Consider the following 21,118-nt stretch of genomic DNA (forward strand, 5'->3'; position numbering starts at 1 on the left):
TCAAACAAAGTCTGCAGATTTCATTCATCATCAATTACTAAGAATCAAGTTCAAATTATTTCTCTAGACGCAAAATCAACAAGTAACATTCGATGGCTTTTATTTATTTATATTTCGCGAGTGACAGCCGGTTAAGTATGTTATGTTTCAAAATGCGTCAAATATTAAAATGACATTGACAATATCGAATTTAGAAAGAGTAATTTTAGGAACCGCGATTTTGATGTCGGGCCTTGGGAATATAATAGCAATCCCCTTTACTTGAAAACTTATGATAGTTTAGTAACTCCCCTAATTATAAAAATAATACATTTACACCTACTCCGTTTCTGTTAGAACATGTTTCTTAAATATCTAATTGGAAGTCAAGATTAAAACCTTTTTGCTAATACTGCTGCTGAAAAGTAAAAAATTATAATTAATACTAAACATTGGTAGCGTTACTGTTACTATTATAATAATAATATTGATCTACCATTTTAATATTGTCAAAGACACACTACTTAAATAGGCACAGAAATGTATTACAGTATATGATTTGTATTTTATACGACTAGCTTACTAGATCGTTGATAATTCAATATTATTGCAACGTAAAAATAACCTACAAAAAAATAAATATATTATGACACATAAAAACGTATGTACCACATTGATAATACAAAAGTAGTTTTGCTAAGTCAGTGGACTTATTTAAAAAGAATCTCCCAAACAATTCTGAGTCACAATTTGTAAAGATTATGAATCAGCAGGGGTTGATTGATAAGATATCTATTGTTAATCTGTTTTTACAAAACAGTGGTTGATAGTATTCATGGCTATCGGTGGAAAGTCCGCTTCCTTTGATAATGAATGGCGTATTCCGTTTATGACAAAGAGTAAATTTTAGATGTGGCACTGGACAAATTATAATTTATACGAATTTCAGACCTACATAAAAAGAAAATCTTTGTTTAACTAAAAACTATAGAGTAAATTAAATTCGAGAGACTCCTTTAACGATCATATCTGCTTTGGGGATTCTAATTCTCTCTTTTTAAAGTTTATAAGTATTGTATTTTTTCATTCAAGTATGTTTAAACACAATTAATTTATGTCGTTTAAGCGATGAACATTTAACTATATAAACGCAGAATTACATTATTCACATAACGTTATTAGTAAATAATAATGCAGTTGTGGTCAGAGATTTGTTAATGAAGTTTAATCTAAATTGACACATCTGTTTAATTTATACTCTATTCATTAAAACTAATGCCTGCAATTCATTTAGTTTATTTAAAATACTGGAACCTCAGTACACATTCTAGTCCCAATGTAGTAACTTAATTTAAGGGGCTTAATTTTTATATTGTTAAGTTAACCTACTTAAAATGTTAATTCATAGTGTATTTATTTTGTTAATTCTGGAATTCCTTCATGGTGAGTGTTTTATTATAATAGCTTTACAATTTGACAAGAAAATTATAATCGTATTTAATGAAAATTTGAGTACGACAGTTAACTAAGTTGAGACCTGTCAAATATTTTTATCTGAAGTTTGACATAAGCGAGACAACATCAACAAATTCTGCCTTTTCAAAAAACCATCATGAACCAAGCACTGTCCAGCAGTAAAACCCATGACATGTCAACCTGGCTAGTCACCTACTTGCTTGATCGTGTGTTTAGACCCAAAAAAATTACAGAATATTTGCCACAGAGATACAGAATTGTGAGGCCCTGGGGAGGGGTATAATGACTATATTCAAGCGCTTTTCATTTTTTATTACTTTGTATTACTCTAACGTACAAAGTACCCAATTGACGGCATGTGTCATGTCCAGAAGGCTTATACTTCAATCAAAGCTAAAACAAAGTGTTGGCACCACTGGGTTGTTCCCGTAGGATAGTTCTTAATTAAAAACTTTTAAAACTAGCGTCCAATGGAATCGATTCCCGCACGGTGTCTACCTTGGGAGATACGACTTCAACTGTTTAAATGCTCATACTCCTTCCTCAAAGGCCGTAAACGCACTCACTAAAGTGGCTTTCCATGGACTCTTTTTGGGCCTCCCATGGGCTTGTTTTGTTTATTTATTTAATTATTTCCTATTTTTACAGTAACTTAATACTAATGCAATAGAAAACTAAACTAAAAACATAAGAAGTAAAAACTTAAAATCTAAACCATTTTATAACTAATTATAAATAATGCAATTCTTGCGAATTAAGCCAGTGTGCAAATAAAAACATCTGTCTCACAAGCAATAACATTTAGGGTGCGCCAGAGACGCGTAAATCGTGCTTTTCTAAGTAAGTTCGTACGTGCCCGAGGCACTGCCAGCAATTGCGATCGCTTACCACGCCGAGAGGAGTGATTATTTGGCACACGCAGCCCCAGTCTCTCCAACATTCCCGCATTGTGATAGTAAGGTCCCTCCTTACAAGGTCCCTATAAGACAAACAAAGTTGGATACATTACTGGGTAAAATATATATGTTACTTCATTAATCAATATAAATACCGGTGGAGGTGAGTTCACGCATTCAGTAAATGCGTACAAATTACTTCTGCGCATATACGCAATAATAACGCCCGTTTAATTACCAATAATGACAAAAAATAATAATAATTATACATTATGTTTCTCTTGTTATCCTATATATCCTATACCCTGCTACCTTTAGTACCGTGACCGGTTCATCACGTGGATAGCCCTTCTTCTCTGGCTTTCTTTCTCCATTCGTTTCTATTTCTTCTTCATTTGTATGTGCTAAAGACGAATTAACATGCGTTTTCTAACAGATTTTGAACATAATGTTAAATGCTTATAGCAGGGGGCAGGAGGGCTCACCTCATGTTAAGGCTGGCTGGCTAATGGCTCGCAAGGGAGTTGCAAGAATTGCTACAATCTTTTCTTGAGGTACCCGAAATCGAATTGGTTCGTAAATACTTTGGTGGGCAGCTGGTTCCATAGTTTTGGTGCGCGTGCTGCCTTATATAACGCTTACTTATGGAATTGTGAACAATGGCTTCGGACCCAAACTATTGCCGAAGATTCTCATATTAATTTATTCATGTTCTCAAACATCACACATGTTAAAATTAGGACAATCACACACTTATGAATATGTGATATGGATAAAAACTTTGAAAATTACATATTAAGAAGGCACCGAAGGCCGAATGGAGCTGCCATGCGACCTTCTGATAATATTTGTCACATAATGTAATTGTTAATAAAATCTATTAAAGGACACCGTACGGATTTAGACCACGATTGTCGAAGCAAAACGTTTACAAAATCCTATGCCATTTAGTACAAACACATAAGCACTGGTACTCTATAATTTGTCCCTGATTACGATTTTTAAGTATTTTCGTTTAGGTTTAGTAATTTTAATTGTTTTGTTTAATAATTACTTTGTTTGATATTTCTATTATCTCTTTGTCTATACCATGTTTGGCAATAAGTGCTTGTCGAATTATATATTGTATATTGTGGTTCTTTTACCAATGTGCCGTTGGAAAGCTTTTATCAATAAAAAAGCTTCCGATAACTATAGCGAGCTTTTGTACCGCGTCTAAGGTTGCAACGTATACTAACCAAAAACCAGTGGCGCTACAACCTTTTATCTTTAACTGTTACGTGATCATTTGGAACTAATAGGCAAGTGGATCAGTTTGTGCATGTGAGTGGTAATTTTGTATGTTAAATATCTTTCTTAGTCAATTAGATTAGACTTCAATTCTTATTAGTCTTAATTCAGACTAGATCATAATGTTCCAAGATGTCCATTGGTATACATACGCTGCTGTATATTGAGGGAACAACAACGTAACATATTAAAAAGTCGGGATATATTATATGTTACGGAGAGTACAGAGTACGGGCTCTGTTTAGCTGATATATTGAATACTCTTTAGACTATAAATTCGGGTATATACTATACTAAACATAAGTTTATGTACCCATGAAAAACTTAAGGTATAGTAAGAAACAAAAAACATTTATTGCATTAAAACACACACGTTATAAAACAAAATACCACAATCACTTGGGTATATTAATTGTTTTTATTATTACTCTGTCAGTAAAAATAAACGTGACAAAACGTGCTGTAAAATGAACAACTTAAAAAAATGTATACATGACTAGTGTACACACGTAAGAAGTGAAACTTTTTTATGACCTTATTTTTCAAAAAAATATCTACTGTATGTAAGTTTACAGATATTGGTTAAATAAAATTATATTAGGTAAAGTTTAAGAAAAGGCTTTCATTATGACTGACATCAATACAGATAATACAATTAATTCACTTTACCTTCTAAGATTATTACAGAATTTAAGTAATTGTAATAGATTTATTACTATCATTGATATTGTTATTATATATTTTTGTTATAAATGGCTTCGAATCAGCCGTGGTAGGGACAAGAAAAAGATGGCACGTAACGCAAAAATGTGACGGTATTTTTTTTCCAACACCGATAAAGAAGTTTCACATCAAAAATGTTATTCGACATTTGTGTCAATCTCAAAATAAATCGTAATTATTGTAATAAATAAACACTTATCAGCCGGATGCACACATATGTCCGTTTCCGATTCTCAAGCGTAGGTGTACCCTATCGACCTCTAAATTGCAAATGTTAATATACATTACGCAAAACACTTTGGCCGATCATTCATAATCCAGTGGCTCTATAACCCAATGCTTCTTAGACAGAATACATTTGCTTCTTCAATGGTTTTTATGATAGGTGATCAGCCTTATGTGCCTGATATTTGCCAAGCATGGGTCTAAGGCATGAAAGTTTTCTCACGATTTTAGACTTGAAATGTCAGGCACAGGAGGCTGATCACTGATAAATAGTCATGAAACAGAAATCTAAGACCCAGACCTAAAAAGCTAGTAGTTTATTTTATTATCTTAAATGAAATAATTGTATTACATTTTGTCCTTGCCAAAAGTGGGTAAATCGAATCAGTATGGCACCGTGCCCAAACACAATATTAATTAGTTCACGAGAAAATCGTTTAAAATAAGATACCAAAAACGACGTTGCTTATACGTTATATATTTTTGTAAAGTCAAAGCAATGCAAACTACAGCAAACTGCCACACGTGGACATACAACACAAAAATAAAAAAAGCAAACGATTAGCATGCCAGAAAGCAATGGAAAGAAGCGTACTGAAAATAAGAAGAATACACAAAGTAAAAAACTAAAAAAAACCATAACCCGTGAATCTATATATATATAACCTATCAATGATACTAAAGGAAGTTAGGATATTAGAATAACAAAAGAAAAGGTATATAACAAATCTAAGTTGTAAATTCTACGTTTGTACTAATTGGAAATGAAACGGTTTTTTTTTATTATTATTATTTATTCAATATATTCTTTATTTTATAACTAAAAACAAGTTCAAACGACTCTCGTTTAAAAGCTTAAAAAGTACAAAAGCTCTTTTAGCGGCAATACGTGTTTCTGAATTGCTATAGTGAGTTACTTAATGGAATATATGTTTTATATAGAATAGCTAGCAGTGTTAATAGCAACAATAGATAACAATTTCATTTTTAATCATGCAGGTTGACCTGTGAACAGCTATTGTCAGATATACATATCGATAGATGTAGGCGGGAACGACCTGTCTTATTCTTTGTTCATAAAATATAAATCCGTTCAATTGGAGGATTTTATCTAAATTCTGTTTTTATTTTGTCGTTATTACCGTAAAAATGTGATTAACAAAGAAATTTAAAACTAGTTTAGACTAATTTAAGGATAAGGATTGTTAAAGTTTTCGATGAAGTTCGATAAGGGACAAGTGTATTATTATTTAATTTAAAAAGTTACATACACATATTTAAATGTATACAAATGCAATAAAATGTGTCGATGTAAATGTATGTGTAGCTGTTAGACAAATTTAATAGTTAGATAATTTTTTTACCAACACTGTGTGAATACATTTAAATAAATTATGACGAGAGTGATCGTCAGTTTTTGATCACTAGCTTTTATAGCAGTGTTGGCCAAGTAGCTTCAGCGTGCGATTCTCACTCCCGAGGTCGTAGGTTCGATCCCCGGCTGTGTATCAATGGACTCTCTTCTTACTTGCATATTTAACATTCGCTCGAACGGTGAAGAAAACATCGCGAGGAAACCGGTTTGCCTTAGACCCAAAAAAAGTCGACGGCGTGCGTCAGGCACAGAAGGCTGATCACCTACTTGCCTATTCGATTAACGAATGATCATGAAACAGATACAGAAATCTGAGACCCAGACCTAAAAAGGTTGAAGCGCCATTGATTCTTTGTTCGTTTGGTTTTAAGTTTCGCTTCGTTTGCTTATTGCATTTTTATTAAAAGAACCATTATTTATGGTACAAACACACTTGTCTATATAAAAATAAATGTTTTCATTTCATTTATTAACAGTATATAGATATAAAAATATGAGTGCATACTTATAGAGCCGCCATACTTACTAATAAAATAATTATTACGAGCGGTCAACGCATATAAGGTTGTAGGGTCTATTACGACTGTGAGCGTGTATAACTATGGACAGCTAATGAAACCCGTGTTCACTGAGTGGTATGTCATGCTGCAAGATACAACAGAACTTATGTGCTACACGCTACATTACTCTATATGTAGTATTCGTATTTGTATCGCATGCAGCTTAATTAGCCATTCAATTAACGGCCTAGCCTTTTAACATAACATCGTCGTTTAACTAGCGGCCTGAAAGATATTGAGCCAGTTTATCAGACAGCTAGGCAAATGACTGTACAATAACGCCACAATATGCTAGTAGCTAATCATATATTTTTTTTAACATGTTATGTCGGACATTTTTCATTGTATGTAAATAAATCAATATAATAACTTAAGTGCTGTCGCTTAACTAGACGTAGAAACTATTTTACAGAAAGGGAGAAAATACTAGGAGTTTTTACGAATGAGACTGTATTATATTAATAATCTTTCGCAGCCTCATCATCGTTAACGATATCATGTGTGATGCCGCGACTGAAGCACGGCCGAGTGCGTCTGAAGCAGAGGGCCAGAATTGCTAAGTTCGATTGTCTAACGAAGTACCAACTTGTTGGCAACGTGTATACCTATTGTCGTGACGGAGAATGGGATGTGCCATTTCCCGTTTGTGTTCGTGAGTATTTTTTAAGTGTTCGTAATTAATAAGATTAAAGCATATTTTCAATAATTATTATAAGTTTGATTTGTGGCTTCCCGGTGGGAACTTAAAACACTAAACGAACATGCTGTATTATACTGAGGTAGTGACTGGTCGTATTGAATTCGTGTATGCGGTGATGTTAGTTATTTTTGACTATGTATTTGCGTGTTGCTCCCACGAGAATGTAAGTGCGTGCTCCTATATCATAATGCCTCCTGCTGATGTCATGTGGAATATGGAGTTATGGTTACAGCTCCTTACAAACGTTGTGAATTAAAAAAAAAACTTAGCGATTAAAAAGAGTGGCGGAGAGTTTATTGCCAGTTCTTCTCTTCCGTTCTACGCCCTTGATTTGAAAACTGGCAGTATATGAAAATAAGAAGCATTTAATGTATATTTCTTCTTTATTGACGTTCATAAGTGTACATTGTGTTACCTTTATTGAAAAGGTCATAATTATTCAATGACATGCTATTGCTACCATACTACCAATGAGCGGCGGTATCACTTAACATCAGATTAGCCTCCTGCCCGTTTGCATCCTATCATATAAAAAACACACGCTAACATTTGTTGAAGTTACCTGGGTTTAAGGTATAAATTAGGGCCTTATATAATATAATTTTATGTCATAAAATTAAGTACATTTAAATGTATTATGTAACTTAATTTTTTTTTGTAATTTCTTAATGTATGTTCGACATTTCTTTTAAATACGCAAAGTTGCTGCGTATCAATGTCGTCTATTTCCAATTATTTTTAAAACCACCATTTTTAATTTTTCTTATCATGACCAGGGCCCGGTTGTACGGTTCCATCAATCATGAATGGAGTAAGGATGAGCCAGTTCGAAGATGCCTGGATCACGTACTTCTGTATGCCAGGTTTTCAGCTCGTGGGTTCCCAGGTCATCTACTGTGATGGGGCAAGGTGGAATGCCTCTGCTCCGACGTGTGTTGGTAATAGACTATGTATATACATTTTAATTTAAGTCAATAACAAATCTGATTTGATAATCTTTAGACTCCTTTCGTTATCTTTTATTATTACCTATTAAATTAATGTTTAAGAATTCTTAATGGACTTACAAAAATCTATAAATAATATAAGTTCAATTATACCCTATATAAAATCTTTATTCTCTAAGCAGATACCGTAGAGGGTCCCAAACTTAGCTGTGACTTTGAGAATCCAGACCTCTGTGGATGGAGGCAGGATGAACTCCACGATTTTGACTGGAGACGGCTCAATGGTAACACACCAAGCACATTTGTGTATACGGGCCCTTCGTACGACCATACCTTGGGGAAAGGCAAAACTGGTAAGTAATGAATCCGTTGTACGGTTGTATCATGATGTAATTTTTTTTGGAAAACTATAGCAGTGCTCCGGTTTACCTCCTGCTGAACTAAATTGAACCTGCATCAGATAGATGAGATTTACGGAAGGTGTCTTCTGTCCTTACATTTAGATGTGTAGTATTCTGTTGGTTAGTCAGCCGTTAAAGTTTAGAGAAACTTTTATTGTGTTCAATATATAGTATTTACAATTCTTAACCTATATAAGGTAAAAAATAATTGAATATAAAGAAAATTAAAACAAATTTAAAAATTTGTAAAGGCAGTGTACTTTAAACGCTGGCAGCATTTCCTGTCTGTATTGCGATACTTATTCGGTGAGCGAGGAAAGCACCAGCACTGGTGTTTACTAGGCGCCAACCATCTTCAATTAAATATTTTATGGTTTGATCTATGCATTTTATATAAAATACTTTTTACGATTTTTGCGCTTTCTAATATACAAAGTTTTCGGAGTGGAAGAAACTGCTTTCAGCTTAGAATCATTGGGTTTTTATTCAGTGTTATTGTTATATCAATAGTAAGAAAACACTTTTTAAACGGATTGAAGCTATGTATTATTATTATAAACTTATAATTATTGACATAATTTTAAATTTTCTGACGTTTCGCGTGCTTTACAGCGTGCGTGGTCACGGTGACGGTTTAAAAAGTGTTTTCTTAACGTGTGAAAGCTTAACAAAAGATAATACTAATATCAATAGTGTTATTATTTATACGATAGTTTAAAAATCTTCTTAAACACCTACAAAACGAAACTGTGTGTTTTACACACTGTTTTGTGGATAAATATTTTTACATTAAATCTGTTATAGGTCAGCCTCGGTACTGTACAGTCGTGTACGTCTTCGGACTGTTAGTAGATTCAATGAAGAACCATCTTAAATCGCTCTAACTGTTTCCGACCGTTTCCCTAACTAAAACAGTGTAAAAACTTTTTCAGGATATTATATGTATATAGAGAGTACATCAAGATTAGAAAATGACACAGCGCGTTTCATATCACCGATTTACGATACTTCATATGCGAAGGAGGGGTGCTTTTCGTTTTGGTACCACATGTTTGGAAAGTGAGTATCTTTGAACATCGTTTACTTATATATACTAATAGCTATATTATAAAGAGAGAGAGAGAGAGAGAGAGAGAGAGAGATCTACTGAACTGATTTTGAAAATTATTTTACCAATAGCCACGTTATTTGCAAGCTGGTAATAAAAAGGATTTTTTGATCCGATTTTGCAGTTTCGTATGTATATATACGTATGTGTTAAGGTATCTATTATACGGAGCTGCAAAAGGGGGGCAAATGAAGCCCGTGTTCACTGAGCGGCATTCTGATTGGCTGCAAGATAATGTAATTTGTTTAGTACCTATGTTTGATTTTTTTCACAAATCGTTTATTGCTCAGATAAGTATTGGCCTATTGGCTTCAGCGTGTGACGCTCATCCCTGAGGTCGTAGGTTCAATCCCGCCTGTACACCAATGGATTTTCTTTCTTTGTACGCATTTAGCATTCGCTCGAACGTTCATCAATAGACTTTCTGTGTACGTAATTTAATTTAAATTATTTTCTCAATTTCATTTACAACTAGTTGCCTGTCAAGAATGGACTATCCAAGGTTAAATGGTGCATTTATTGTCAAAGAATTGGAAATCAGCCCCGTAATTTTTCAGCTTGTTTTAAAATACAATTTTTTCCTTTTAAAAATATTAATATAGTCATAACCAACCTCTTGATATTTGCGTGAAAAAATGGGTTTAAGAGACTAGACTATGGGAGGCCCCATCTGTCAAAATTCTAAACGTTAAAACGATACAGGGACTTATCTCTAGGTTTCTAAATGCCACTCTTATACAGGGTGTCCCAAAAGTCGACATTTTCTCATAGGTAATGCCACACCAGTTATCAGAAAAATTAAAAAAAAAATTAAGTCATGTATTTTTGAAGTTATGTTATAGTATATAACAAATACAAATTTCGTAATTTATTTTTGTAGCTATTTGCCTCGCCATATAGCAATTGTGTATTGTACTATATATCTCGAAAGTCTAGTAATTTCGTAAGGCAATACATTGAATTTAATATTCATAAATTACAGAACGTGTGGTGGATTAAGAGTTTACCAGAAACCAGACAGTGTTGACATAACGACTATGCGTCAACCAGAGAACCGAGATAAATATATTCTATTCGAGCAATGGGGAAATCTTGGTAACTTTTGGTTTCAATCGGTAACAAATCTCAGTGATTACTCGGAAAGCTTCCAAGTAAGGGACAATTTCATATTTATTGCATATTTTTTATTAGGGTTACATTTTTAAAAACTATGTATATATCAGTTACAAAGAAAAATATTTTTTTTTATAAATATTTTTTTTGTTGAGATTAACATTTTAAATACTATGTAAATGTCAGTTGCAGGCTATACTATAATATAAACATAAATAATGCTGTAAAAAAAATTATGTCCATACTTAAAGTTAAACGAACGACGGAAATCGGACCTAGAACTTCCGGTTTTACTGAGTTTATTCCGTATCTATAGATTATAATAGAAGGCATCCGGGGTTCAAGTTACACCAGTGACATAGCCATTGATGACGTCTCGATACTACAAGGGGAGAATTGCACTAATGCAGCCATGTCGGCTGTTACACCCAGTCCTCCTCTAGATATACGTAAGTATCGTAAATTGAAGTTAACTTAGAACTTAATATTTTTTCCTATTACAAGTTTAATTAATTAATTATATAAGTTTTCGATGACTCAGTCTGAACCACGATCGTACTCACGAAATGAAACTCGAGGTGGAGTTATAAATGTTCCGTTTATTCGTCACATCCAGTCTGTATTTATAAAACTGAAATAAGAAGAATCTGTGGCGCTACAACCTTTATGGGTCTGGGCCTCAGATTTCTGTATCTGTTTCATGATCATTTGTTAATCTAATAGGCAAGTTGGTGATCAGCCTCCAGTGCCTGACACACGCCGTCGACTTTTTGGGTCTAAGGCAAGCCGGTTTCCTCAAGATGTTTTCCTTCACCGTTCTGTTCTTTACTTACAGGGAAATAATAAAAATCAGTAATCAAAAACTGGTTGTCTGTAACGTTTGTTTACGGACGATAGCTTAACGTAACGACGTCATAACAAAACATTTATGAAATGTTTGCATACTTAACACTTAAGTGGATGAGAGATAGATACGGCGCAAGCGTACAATGAGTGTATCGGTACAATAACCGTAACGGGACAATGAGCGTAACTTGACAATGAGTCATACTCTTTCGGTCGTGCAGCCGGCGTTCATCAATAATCTTAGATGTTGTCACGTCAAATTTTATAAATAGAAAATTAAAACAAATTTAAAAAGTTTGGTCCCTGTGTACCATTAATTTTCTATTTGTCAAATAAATTAGTTAATATTCCCGTATTTCAGCTGACACGTGTGTTGGCCGCTGCTCGGTGTACGACCCAACGGCGGAATCTCCTCACATGCGATGTGGCTGTTCCATCGCTTGCTTCTCCGATCATAACTGCTGCCCTGACTTTTTCGACGCCTGCATTTTTGCGCCTGGTAAGATTTATTTTATTTTGTACATATAAATGCTTGCAGTTATTTATAAAACCTTCTTATTATAGATTCAACGATGTTGGACGAATTATCAGTAAATACAGAAGAAGCACCTCAAACGCAAAAACTTATACAAACTACGCCTCAAACTACCTCTTCATCTACAACCACTTCTACAACAACCTCTACATCTACTAAAACAACTACGACTACAACTCCCAAACCAACTACTAAACCGACAACTCCGAAACTGACAACACGAAAAATAACCACTAAGCCTCCACCCAAAACAACTCGAATTTTAACGACTAAAACTACTAAACCAACCACTGTACCTACTAGAAAAACCACTAAAGTGTTTACCACTCTAAGTTCACATGGTATATCAAGGACTATAGATAACCATAATACATATCATGAATTAGTAGAAAAGGCGAAGAAGGAACAACGTATTGAAACAAAAACGCTTCATAGAGAAGGTAAGTCAGTTTTTAATGTAATATTTCAAATTCTTAAGAGTATTTTTAAGTAAAGCGCTTGTTTATATAGAAGTATTGGCTTAGTCGCTGCAGCGTGCGATTCTCATCCGGACCAATCACCTTTTTTATGTGTGCTTAGATCGACAATTATTATTGATATTTTACATAGAAATGTAAGGTTGTATTATTTAGAAGCTTGCTTAGACCGATAAAGATCGCTGGTGATCCTCAAGGTGAATTGCGCCAATAGATACTTTCAGAGACCTACTCCCTTGTTTATATGAACTACATTAGTCTAATTTTTTCTAAGTTCTACTTTGTGTGTCAAAGTGTGTTTACGTTTTGATAAATAGAGACATATGTTTGTAGTTGAGGTTTTTTGAATACAATTCAGGATAGTTTTTAAATAAGTTTTGTATATAAGAAATGAATAAAAAAAATTACAATATTAACTAAAAAGAATGATTTCTCGCTATGAATACACATTTTCGTTTCTTTAGTTCAAATAGTGTTTACGCTCTGGTGAAAAAAGTATTTACGTATACCTTTATTATAGTAAACAATTATACAGTATTAAAAATGAGACTTTCTATATAATTCTTATCTTATAATTATTAATATATATATAACGTAAATGTCGCAGTAAAGTAGTTAAATCAGAGAGTTAATTGAATCTCTAGACATAATATTAAAAATCGATATTCAATCAAGTCAGACAAGTGAGTGAACGAAACGTTTAACGAGTTTCCTAAACGTTCCTATGCAACAAGACTAACCTAACCATTTACAATAAAGCAAAACAAGGAATATCCAAGCTCTCAGTTCTTCACGATCACACCGAAACAACAATAACAAACGAAATAATCATGGCTGAGTCATCATTGAGCGACTTGATTGAATATCGACATTTAATTAACTGTCTAGAGATTCAATTAACTTTACTGCGACATATATATAATAAAATGTTACAGCTGCCAAATCGGGAAGCACGTGGAAAATCGTCCTAATATTAGGTGTAATTCTTTGCGCTGGTGGTGGTGTATGGTTAATATACACGGGGCGTTCGGTTCGTGGACGCATCGCAATCGCGCGGTTACGAGGCCGCGCGCAGAACGATCAAGAAGTCAGATATCTGTCTGCTGATGTTGATGATGATTAAAGTTATTCTGTTATATTGACTTTTATTGATAAGAAGGTCAATGCCCATTTATATATTTATTTATAAAAACATGCCAACGCACGGCACACTGATACTTTGGTAAAAGAAAAAAATTAATATGACAAGCATAAAAAATTAATATACAAGCTATTTGTTAGGTAAAGATACAAGAGATAATAAAAATAAATTAAACAAAATAATGTAATTTATATTTAAAAAAACGAAAATCGATTTTAAAGTGTGAGGGGAGCAACTGCGGCTATCCAGACCCAGGTCGCTTATGGTCAATCTGAAGCTCGAGGAGTTCTACGAAAAGAAAGAACATATGGAATGATGGGATATATACTGGTTACACAATGTTTGTTAAAAGGTTGGGACAATCGACCTGTTTGTTAATCTTTATTGCAAACGATATATCAATTCATTTTCTGCGATTCTCCAATCACAACATCTTAAAGTGCTATAGCCTGGTTTCGAGATGCCACTGGAGAAAAGCAGCTACAGTAATCTTCTTTGTAAACAATCCAGTCGTAACATATGCGTCGCATAATGCCGTATACAACTGTATCGTATTCTAGAATGCTCCGCAAGAGACTATTGTGGTACAATACATATATTACTGGACATTTTAATAACAATATTTGGCATTTGAACACCATTCTTTACCCATGATTTGCTGTGGATGTCTGCCAATTCAAATTTATTTACGTGGAATAAGCGATACATGCATCTTATATTTCATATAATAAACATATTTTTTTTTATTTATTTATACACACACCTTTTTCCCCGAAGGTGTAAGCAGAGAAAACGGATCTCCACCAGCTACGGTTCTACTACATACGTTGCTTTAAACACTTTCATGACAATCACCATGCAAGCACGTTAATTATGGGTACTTTTAACATGTCCCTACTCTTGAACGTCCTGGATTTGGTCCAGGTATGCACAACAAGGACTTCACCATCCACAGTTGCCTTGTATATACTACTTGTAAGCCGCTTCTAATTAATCCGTTCTAAAATTCCCTTTCGGAACCTTCTATCTGTCCTCTTTTATGCCACACTTTTAAGTTCTTCATAAGTCTTTTTATTGAAATTGGTTGTGCTTTTACAGGGTAGCGGGGATACGTATTAAACATTGCCAATTCTGTAATTTTTGTAATCACGCAAAGCTCACAGTTAGTACCCACGACGGCCAAACTTTAATAAAAGCTCGTCCCCAAACCACGTAATATCAACCCGCAACTACAGAGTATGGGTTGTGGCTACTTGGGCAGGTTTATCTTGTCCAAGGCTTGCCATCTTTCTCTATCTCGAGCTATTTGCATCCATTGAGGAGGTGGTAGTAAAGGTGTGTTAATTACCATAAATTCCTTAAAATATAAATATCAATCTTTACAAACATATTTTCTTCAGGATAACTTTAGAACGTTATCCATAACCGGATACTTTTTACAGTTGCTACTACCTATACTGTAACAAATTGTGAACATAATTACGTTATTGTATGAGAGCTAAATTTAGCTAAATGTCCATGGTCTGCTGTAGGTCTCCTACCGCCGACCATATGTAATACTTATTAATATCATTTTGAATCGTTTATGTGCCTTTACTAATTCAATAAAATCCACACTCTTTTTATGTTAACTAGTAATTTATATAACGAGGATACCCATCAGTATAATTAAACTCTCAAGTTATTTCTTAAATACACTCACAAAATATATCAATGCCGGTGCAAAAAATAAATCCCAAACGACGTCCATGTTTCACAAAGAAAACACATTCTACCGTTTCGTTATAAAATATATCCCGGGATTAAAACCTATGATCCAATCGCATTCAACTGGGGCATGACCAACTGAACTACTAAGTTGATTAAGCTTACGCGCCATTAACGGAATCTATAAAAAAGCAACCTCAAAAACTTCACGTCTAACATATTCTTTATCCCAACCGGTGGTCCTTGTAGATGGCGTTACAGCATCCCATCTATCCTATATCCAGATTATCCGAATCTGGCAACACACCGGAAGCGCGGGATTTACGAATTGGTGACCTCGTTTCTAAACATTACCCTGTTTTTACAATGTCACCCAACATGAGGGCGCAGCCTTCAAACGTTATCGTATCGACCCACTGCCGGCTCTACTTCGCCTGCGCAAAATGGTTGCGGACAGTCTGTCATATGCCTGGCGTACAGTCACACGCCAGATACCTGCTGCAAAATAGTGATCCACATTCAAATGTACAAAGTACGGATTGTGTAACCGGAAACAGACTGGTAAGTATAATAAACGTTTCTCTCTCATTAGAATATTATGTTTAATTAAAAACTCCGTGCAATACACGAAGTAATAAGGCTCATGTATTTGAAACATAAAATTACGTCACAGTTTTATATTAACGACAGTTTGTACAGCTTCCTCGTGTTATACGAAGACATGTTGAGTCGCGGACGTTATAGAAAATGAATCAAATTAGCTGGCAACGTGGCTTTGAATGTTATTTTCATGTTTAATAATCATTTATTTATTCAAGTGTTAGCTTCTTAATGTGTTAGTTCCAATAGTGTACTGAAGGTAATATAGTAAATCATAAAAGTCCATAGCAATGACGTTGATGTTATGTCGGTTTTCAAGACTATAAATGAACTTTTTTTGTTTTTAAAATGGTTATATAATATAGGATTATATACTATTTAATGATTACGTCACTTACACAATTAAATCTTCGAGTTAATATAATCCATCGCGACTTTGCGTGTTGAGAATTACAGACACTAAAACTTCTAAAATCAGTCTGTCAACTTCTTAAATATCTTTGAATACAGAAGATATATAGGATATTAGTAAAAAAAGTACTGGGATTCTAAGGAAATTTCATAAATGTTTTAGATATATTAATAACAAAATTTGAACATACGGAAACACACTTGACGCTATTTTCGTTTCGTTTGTAAGGGTTCGTTATTTATATTTAAGGAAATTTAATAAGAATTTTGGCGGACTGTTACAAAATTCCTCACGATGTTTTCCTTCCGTATGAGCGAGTGTGAAATGCACACATAGACAGATATTCCATTGGTGTCGGGGCTCCAAACTACGACTAGAATATGACATCAATAGCAATATATACGCAATGTCCTAAAGAGCGTTTCACACAATTGAATAAGTATTTAAGCGCAAAATTTGCTTTTACTGTGATGGAAGTAAGAAAACAACCATAGCCAAGACCCAGAAAATAGTTCTGCCGTACACTACTTGGTGAAGCTGCCAGTACGACTTAGGGGCCCTTAATAGAATAGCGTACAATTCCCGGTCGTCGGCAAAAAAAGAAAAGTCGGCAACACACTCTCCAGGCCCCGGCAGTGTCTATGGGCGGCGGTTATCACTTTAATCAAATCTCGTTTGCTTCTTGGCCGGTAAAAAGACAACTGTTGTGAAGGCAAAGGGTTGTAGCGGTACTGCTTAATAATTCTATAGTCAAGGTCAAAATCTACAATCGACTATCTGTTCTAATTGTGTCTGAGCGATCTAACCATACATCACATATACAGACAATCTCTATATAACTATTAGCACAACTTTCTTTGCAAACAAATACTTCTTTGTTTGCAAAGAAAGGACTTCGGACTTCCAGTCCCTATTCGCTTAGATCCTTCTCTATCTAAGAAGATAGAGAAGGATTTAAGGATAAAATCTCTACTGTAAAAACGTTATCTGTCCTCAACGTATCTCTAACTTTAGTACTAACTGATGTGAATCTGATCTAAAATTATCGTTATTCATGTGCAATCTTTCTTTTTCATGTGTCCTTTGTGTTCAATTGTCCTGTTCACTGTTTATATATGTTTTGATTGCATTGTTTTGTTACATTCGTTTTGTCTATGTCCTATGTATTTTTGCACTTCTTGCGCTTGCCTTGTCTAAATTTTTTCTTACATTGGTTGCCTGGACGAGATCTCTCAGTTATGCGCATTTTCATTTAATAATGTCAACTGTTATATTTCTGAATGCAACGAAGACTAAATAATTAATAAAATATACCTACGCTCATGCTTTTTGTAGATTACGCAAAAGATTAAGACCATTTATTATTACAAAGTAAACAACAAATGCGAGTGAAACATTTAAAACTTAACATGACATTTCGCGTGTTCGCCGGTTTTATTGTGCAGATTGAAAACTGTTCATGGAATCAAATCGAAACTCAGATCTAGGTTGTTAATATTTATGGCCAAGCGAAATATGGTTTGAATTTTAAAATACATTATGAATACTGCTTCAAAGTGATTTCGTAAGTGGGGTCGGATACATTTCGACTGTAACTTCACTCGCTGTAAAATGCACGTCGACCAATCATTGCGCTGGGTGAATTGGATTTAAATATTTACATTTCTAAAATTCCTACCTCAGTATTGGTTGGTTTATAACGCACAACTGACTTAATATAAACTAAAATTATGAGTCTAAATACGGAAAATGTGTCCACCAACCATTGGTTGGTTTATATTGATACATTCATCCATTGTACCTCAACACTTCTTCCTCCTTCTTGGCATCTACCATGCGGACCAGGCCACACTGTTATCCTGTCCTGCTTCGGGCCATTGCTAGTGGCGAAGGGGTTTTACGTACGAATCCCACATAACCCATACAATACACGGCAGTCGCGCCGCGGGAAGGTATGGGAAACCAAAAAAAAAACTGTTTCTACTGTTTTTGTCTATGACAGACATACGTACATAGTACTTAATAGTAAAAGTTTAAAAAAATGCGAGGATACCGATCGAATTTGGACCCAAAAATCGACGATCATATAAACCTATTGAAAAAAATATCACGAAATAAATACAGAAACCTAAAGCCTAGGTTGATAATAGATTATAGAGGGATGTTGCATGCACAAAGTCCCACCGAAAATGTTTGTAGACTCTCGTTGAAGTTTGGCCGAATTCCAAATATCTGGGCTCTCACTTCAAGGTTGCTCTTACATAATATTGAATTAAGTATACTGATAGGCTTTACCATTTTTTGTACTATATTCTGAAAAAGACTTTTAGATTACGTATCTACATAATATCGGATAAATAGCTAAAAGAATATTTATTTGGAAGAAAATCGGAATGACAGAACATATAAATGTATATAATAATAAAAGCCTTTTAGTCCAGATACTTTACATTTATAATTCTATCGTCCCATTCTTGCTAGATACCCGCAATTTTTTTAGTCTGGTTTATCCAACAAACTCCACTCTAAAAGTCTACTCTTACTTTTACTCTACGTTAGTTAATATTACATCGTGTTTTGTGCTTTTGAGCGAATTCTCCTGAATTGTCTAAAGAAAGTAACTTAATTCTTGAATACATATATGACCTTTATGCATTCTAAGTTTTATTATGTACATGTAACTCTATACTTTATGATTAAAAAAAGTATTTATTCATTACACAACAATTAAAACAATTAGTGAATTAATGTTAGGGCGCGTTAGAGCTAAACGGTGAGTGAAAAAATATACAAGGACAGTGTTTCTGCCCTTTCATTGAGACTGTAAGTAGTGTTATTTGACACTTTATTATGTTAATATATATCCTTATTAGTAAATTAGGTTAGATTTTAATTTGTTTAGTAAAGAAAATAAAGTCCATGATGTTTTAGTAAAGACAGAGGAATATTTTTTTTTTCATAACGATTCATTATAATGTGTAATATTTGGGAACCGAAACTCTTCCATAACAAACTTAATAGTTAATTTACATCTTTTTTATTTAATTATTATTCATTTTTGTTTGTGTGAGTGAGTGAGCGAAATGTGTAACTACACTTAAGAATTTCAATAAATATCTTACAAACGTAAATAAAACATAGTTTCTTCCATTACTCTGTCGGCAATGTTGATATAGAGACTGCCGCACCAAACCGAGTCGAATCTCGCTAATTACGAATGCTGGGAAGTAAATAAATTCACATTAATATCACTTGCAAATTAATAAAATTCAATATTTCAGCCAAGTTCCTTTTACTTCAAATTAAACTTAAGTCCGTTTAAGAAACTCGAAAAAGGAATCCAGACTTTCCATTCTGCCCTTCCTCTCCCACGTCTTGAACAGACTTTGCCTACGACCAGTTTTATATCGTCTGCTTTTTTCTATCTACCAAATTCATTATGTTTACTATATCTATATGTACTCGTGTTCATGTATTCAATGATCATATCAATGTCGTTGACAAAGTCAAAGTGTTAACATTTCCGGCTGTGTTTAAAAATTCACAATTAAAGTTTTAACTAAAAATGGGTTGAAATTAGCATAAGCCATCGGGAAAACCAACAACTCGAGTTGAGGGGAATTAACATAAATTACTAACGGAAGTTTACATAATTTAATAACATTACTGGCGTATAATGTGTGTTAAAGGGTCTATTTTCGGGTTCTTTGTTTATAATACAGTTAATATAGTTATATATATTATAAATGTTGCCTTTTCTTATCTACCAAACTATTCCAAAAACTCTCTTTTGTATCGCGCTGTTCGGATATACAACGACCAATATTTAAGCATTGACTTGTTTAATCAATCGCGAGATATGGTTAAAAGGAGTATTAAGAATATGCATAACGCAAAATTACCAGCATCATGAGCACACCCCACATACACACCTTCAAGATACCCTCACTTTTACACCATCACACAACAAAACCAAATTAAGTTTTCTTCCCTTTTATAAATGTTTGAAATTTTTTGTACATAAATATTATGTATTCCATCTTTAGTGCAATTGTTTGTTATTAAGTATAATATTTGTTTAAAAAAATCAATGGCGCTACAACCTTTATGGGTCTGGGCCCCAGATTTCTGTGTCTGTTTCATGATCATTTGTTAATTAAATAGGCAAGAAGGTGATCAGCCTTCTGTGCCTGACGCACGCTGTCTTTTTTTGGGTCTCCTCACGATGTTTTCCTTCACCGTTCGAGCTAATGTTTAATGTGCACATAGAAAGAAAATCCATTGGTGCACACCTGGAGATCGAACCTACGACCTCAGGGATGAGAGTCGCACGCTGAAGCCACTAGGCCAACACTGCTCTATAATATTTGTTAATTGTACTTAATAATTACGATATAAATAAATAAATGCGAGTAAGTCTCGAAACGAAACGGAGAGAGCAAAGTTGGCCATCTTCCTTTGCGACCGTATTCGTAATGAAGTCATTCAAAGACGGATGTAAACGATATAGTCACGAAGATCGTAAACCTCAAAATGGGGTGAGCCATATAGTGCGCATGGATCAAGATAAACGCGAAGGCTTCTTAAATGTAGGCAGAAAAAAAGACC

The 21,118-nt window shown here is 34.1% G+C and overlaps 3 protein-coding genes across 15 annotated transcripts in view; 2 read left to right on the plus strand and 1 right to left on the minus strand.

Moving 5' to 3' along the window:
* The window catches only part of LOC123710956 (zinc finger protein OZF-like), a 3,997-nt gene extending 3,885 nt beyond the window's left edge, over positions 1 to 112 (minus strand). Inside the window, exon 1 of the mRNA XM_045663298.1 lies at positions 1 to 112. This exon is cut by the window's left edge and continues 83 nt beyond it. Within this exon, the coding sequence (XP_045519254.1) occupies positions 1 to 31 (31 nt within the window). The 5' untranslated portion in view covers positions 32 to 112.
* A 1,172-nt stretch (positions 113 to 1,284) lies between these two features.
* On the plus strand, positions 1,285 to 13,786 carry LOC123711288 (MAM and LDL-receptor class A domain-containing protein 2-like). The gene is made up of 10 exons (XM_045663799.1): positions 1,285 to 1,422; positions 7,000 to 7,176; positions 8,001 to 8,162; positions 8,354 to 8,524; positions 9,505 to 9,631; positions 10,663 to 10,831; positions 11,110 to 11,242; positions 12,001 to 12,138; positions 12,204 to 12,614; positions 13,586 to 13,786. The coding sequence occupies exons 1-10, from the start codon at positions 1,374 to 1,376 to the stop codon at positions 13,771 to 13,773; spliced, it is 1,725 nt and encodes a 574-aa protein (XP_045519755.1). The 5' UTR covers positions 1,285 to 1,373; the 3' UTR covers positions 13,774 to 13,786.
* A 2,174-nt stretch (positions 13,787 to 15,960) lies between these two features.
* LOC123711205 (calcium-dependent secretion activator) overlaps positions 15,961 to 21,118 on the plus strand; it is a 53,344-nt gene continuing 48,186 nt past the window's right edge. For all 13 annotated transcript variants that reach the window (XM_045663681.1, XM_045663673.1, XM_045663679.1 and 10 more), the window contains exon 1: positions 15,961 to 16,059. The gene's annotated coding sequence lies outside the window, so the exon portion shown is untranslated. The remainder of the gene's footprint in view (positions 16,060 to 21,118) is intronic.

The sequence above is a fragment of the Pieris brassicae genome, chromosome 6 (assembly GCF_905147105.1).
Source record: "Pieris brassicae chromosome 6, ilPieBrab1.1, whole genome shotgun sequence".
NCBI lineage: Eukaryota > Metazoa > Arthropoda > Insecta > Lepidoptera > Pieridae > Pieris > Pieris brassicae.